The sequence below is a fragment of the Arachis ipaensis genome, chromosome B05, assembly GCF_000816755.2.
Source record: "Arachis ipaensis cultivar K30076 chromosome B05, Araip1.1, whole genome shotgun sequence".
Classification (NCBI taxonomy): domain Eukaryota; kingdom Viridiplantae; phylum Streptophyta; class Magnoliopsida; order Fabales; family Fabaceae; genus Arachis; species Arachis ipaensis.
This window is the reverse complement of record NC_029789.2, coordinates 144,836,920-144,841,156: the sequence shown is the minus strand read 5'-3', so window position 1 is coordinate 144,841,156 and position 4,237 is coordinate 144,836,920. Positions and strand designations below refer to the sequence as shown.

At 32.7% G+C, this 4,237-nt stretch overlaps 1 protein-coding gene across 1 annotated transcript; it reads right to left on the bottom strand.

The window, feature by feature from the left end:
• LOC107644688 (eukaryotic translation initiation factor 6-2) lies at positions 42-3,108 on the bottom strand. The gene is made up of 8 exons (XM_016348614.2): positions 2,954-3,108; positions 2,172-2,228; positions 1,975-2,071; positions 1,767-1,852; positions 1,578-1,622; positions 987-1,117; positions 480-590; positions 42-399 (listed from the first exon to the last, which is right to left on the bottom strand). The coding sequence occupies exons 2-8, from the start codon at positions 2,179-2,181 to the stop codon at positions 142-144; spliced, it is 738 nt and encodes a 245-aa protein (XP_016204100.1). The 5' UTR covers positions 2,182-2,228; positions 2,954-3,108; the 3' UTR covers positions 42-141.

The window sequence follows — 4,237 nt, the reverse complement described above, 5'->3', positions numbered from 1 at the left end:
TTCAGTTCACCCAAAAAAAAAACATATATGTTCACACTTCACAGTGCACGAGTCACTATCACCAAAACTTGAAAAGATCATTTAACAATTAAAAGAGCAATATCTTAGATAAGATAATACAATCACAATATTAACCACAATTTAGACATAGCTATCAATGAGAGATTTTCTCATCTCATCCACAATGGCACTAGGCTGTGCCTCCCTCAGTTTGAAAACGCTCTCAATCACAGACAGCTCTGTCGCTGTGGTGTCCGAGCCGCAAAATGCTGTCCAGTCATTCACTGTCATTCCAGCAGCTATCACTTCACTGCCACGGTTCACCGTCCCAGCCACCAAAGGAACCTGAAGAAGTGTAGAAAGCTCATCCAAATCTTCTATGGAAGTATGAGGGTGGACCTGCATCAAATGAATGGCTAAGACTCAAGAACTTTTTTTTTTTAAGATTGCAAAGTTGAAGAGAAATTCATTTTACTCACCAAGCCCCCTCTGTTGGAGAAGGCACAGTAGCTACCGACAAGAATATTGCCGGCAATGGTCTGCCTGAAAACTTCTACTCCAAGAACATCTGCAATCATTTCCTCCGTCTCCTGAACAAAAATAAAGCAACACATATTATATATCGAATTCAGAAGATAAATGGGAATAACAGCCATGGATTTGAGAAGCAACGGGATTATCGTTAATATGTAATGCGCAAAAACGTGAATCCATTAAATCCTACAGGTCAAATAGGTGTAGATTTTATACAAACTTGCAGTGTAAAATTTGTTTGTTTTCAGGATATTACGTATAAAGTTCACGTCCTGTTATCAAAATTAAAGGTGATCAAATTCCAAAATACTAGTAATGTGCAGGTGATAATTTTTTAATGTCCTAATTAAATATCTATGGTCGAGATAAAACACAAGTGATATTCAAATCAATTTTTTATCCTAAACATGACTAGATTAGCATAAACATTATAATCTAGCATAAAACTATACCCTGTCAAGATCGGTGTGAGTGAGAGCCACATGGTCATTACAAGCTATGCAATTTCCAAGAGCAGATAATCTTTCTTCTATTCTCTGAACGACTACTTGATCGGGCAGACAGTTTCTCAAATGTTGAAGTTCTTCAGAATGCCAATAAGATCAGGTAACTAAAGTCAGGATAATAATATCACTACTATATTGTAATTATATGGCAACACCACCAGAAAAGCAAAGCATAAAATACAATTAGGTTTCAGAATGTTTTTCAACTTCATTTGATTGAATACGCCGCATGCCACTCCATGTATAATTTGGTAATACCATTTTTAAAAAATATTTCTTCATAACATATGGATATGGTCCAAATGCACAATACTTCATCACAATTCACATGACCTCACATATGCTAACCGCATCAGTCAAATAAAGAGCAACAGTTCACATATTTTATTGAGATTTGAGAAAGTCAATATGGTGAATTTCATTTGGTGAAAGGAAATTACAAAGATGTTTTGGGATTTGGGAACTCATAGCACATGATATTAAATAGCATCATCTAGTACAAGGAATCAAAACAAACATAAGCAAAACAGTAATCACCTTGGTCTGTAGTTGTATGGGGCAGCAGAAGCCCATTTTTGTTTCCTGGAAACCGACAGAAAGGTAAACAACCTAATTAGGTCCGGTAAAATGATACTGAATAAATAGAAGAAACTGATGCTGCTTTATTCTTTCTTTGGTACTCCTTGAGAAGCCAAGAGAATAAGCAAAGGATATGAAAATCTTTACCTGCACAAAGGCGACCAATAATTCGAGTTCCACCAATGGATGTTTTGACTACTGGGATGACGTCTGCTAACTCAGATTCAAATACACTGTACAAACCAACAGGCTAATTTTTTCATTCAGAAAGACATCATAACAATTTCAAACCATTTGAAGACAATTTTAAATAAGCTAAAGTTAAATTCATCACTAATCCAAAAAGAATGAAAACCTGTAGAAGTTTTCAGATCCTCCTATGGCAACCAAACAATAGGCATTAGTAAGTTTAGAAAACACTCCAACTTCACAATTATTCTCAAACTGTAGTCCTGCAAGGAAACAATATACATTTAATATCTTATCTCAAAAAAGCAAAAACGAGTTCAGGTAAGGAAGACGAAAATAGGGAAGGCATATATGATCGCTTACTAGTTGCCATGATTGAGAATAACAGAGATCTTTGACCCAAATAAGCAGATTGAAGATCTGTAGTGAAAGAATGCGAGTCAGGACAACAACATAAAGCAACCATGTTCCGTATATTAAAATTATGCTCAAATAGATACATAACAAACCTCATATACTCAATATGTGGGATACATATCCCCAACTTAGCTTCTACCTGATCATGCATAATCAAGCTATATAGTTTGGAGGGTTTAGCCTTGGATTTCAGGATGTACCAATTTGGTCGAAATAACAAAAATTTTGATACAGGTAGTAGTATTGAGCAAGTGGAACTACTTTCCACCAAATTAGAACAGAAAAAAGAAACTAACATATTCACCATAGAATTTCCTTTATTTTAAAAATCCACAGGTTTCTTAACTTAAAATGTGAAAACAATTCCCACTGCATATTTCATCAACTTCAATGTTGAAACATTGAAGAACACCTCCAGCTACTCTTAGCATTAGTAATTTTGATTATGATAACCCTCAAAACTAACAGCTCCTAGGAGCCCCTCAGCCCCTCAAATATGATAATGCATATAAATAATATCTGCTAGTGAAATCTCATGTTATAATTTCAGCCAAACAATGCAATCACAACTCGGGAAATTCTAGTAGCAGAGAAAAGATTATAACTTTACACCAAAATCGGAACCTCAAATTCCTAAATAATCTATAGCCAGAATATAGGGTGCAAATTGCTTTCATGTACAAACCACAACAAAACAGGGTTGGTTCTGCAATTAATGAAGAGAATACCTTGGCGAATCCTTTGAGGTGATCACGACGGAACTAACGGCGGCGCCGGAGGAGAAGCTGCCTGAGCTGGAAAGCGCGGTATGGAGGGAAGAGAGGCGGGGAAGAAGACAGCGCGAGGCTTGTTAGGGTATTTGATTTGATTTTTTTAATTTCTTTTTCAATTTGTTATCAATTTTTCTTTTCGGATCTTGACCATTTTTTTGGTTTTTTGTCATATTATTGGGCCTCTTAATTGGGCCTCTTAATAGTGAAATAGAGTCTTTAATCTTTATATCTTGAATAGGCCCAAAACAAATTTGGTAAATGTAGAAGTGTAGATGCAACATATAAGATTTTACGGATAAAAATCTTATAATTCTTATGTATAGATGCAACATAAAGGTTATTTGCTCATGTATATAGGTTTTATTATACATAACTTTTGAACTAAAAAGAAACAAAATTGAAAAAAGTTTTTACGGATAAAAATTTGATTAAAAATGTTTAATTTAAACTGTAAAATCTTATAATTCTTATATGATATTAGAAAATATAAAATTTCAAATTATAGAAATTTGGTTAAAATTTTAACTTTTTATATTACATGATATTATTTATAATTATATTGGATATCTTTCCCTGGATGCTCTATAAAAGGAACCTTATTATATGCTAATAAAATATCCTTTATTGGATTCTCTACACATTGGATCTTGTATATAGTACTAAGGGTAATGATCTCAATGATTCAATGTCCAATCTAGTACTTAGTACAATAAATGTATGTAAATTGCAATTTTTTATTCTCATTGAATACAAGTCATTTAATTAATTTCTTTTGGATTCCTTGATTATATGAATTTTGTAACTTTTCTACGCCTCATCCTTATTCTTATTTATTTTTCCCACTCCATACATGATATATTTGGTATCATATAGATTTTATTACATATTAATATATATTAATATTAAAAATAAAATAATAATTTTCGAAGTTAAAATTAAATTATTATTGAACTATTTAAAAATCTAAGCATTACAATAAATAGCATAATACTTCTATTAAAGATCGCTAGGGCTATTATATTAGCAATTTAGCACTACCAACATTCTCTCTCTTTCTCTATATATATGTGTATGTATGTATGTATGTATATATATGATGTCATACTCACATGCATTCGATCGATACATTAATTACTATCAAGAATTTAGGATGGCTTCGCGTGTTGGATTCAATCAGAGAAAAATAAAGCCATATAATGTCATTTTCATTTGATAAGATATTTTTTTTATAAGACTTTA

Excerpts from the sequence above, each read along its gene's own strand:
- LOC107644688 (XM_016348614.2), bottom strand. Across the intron at positions 1,853-1,974 it reads GGATCTGAAAACTTCTACAG|TGTATTTGAATCTGAGTTAG; the intron begins GTTTTCATTCTT and ends TGGTTTGTACAG. Across the intron at positions 1,118-1,577 it reads CCATACAACTACAGACCAAG|AACTTCAACATTTGAGAAAC; the intron begins GTGATTACTGTT and ends GGCATTCTGAAG.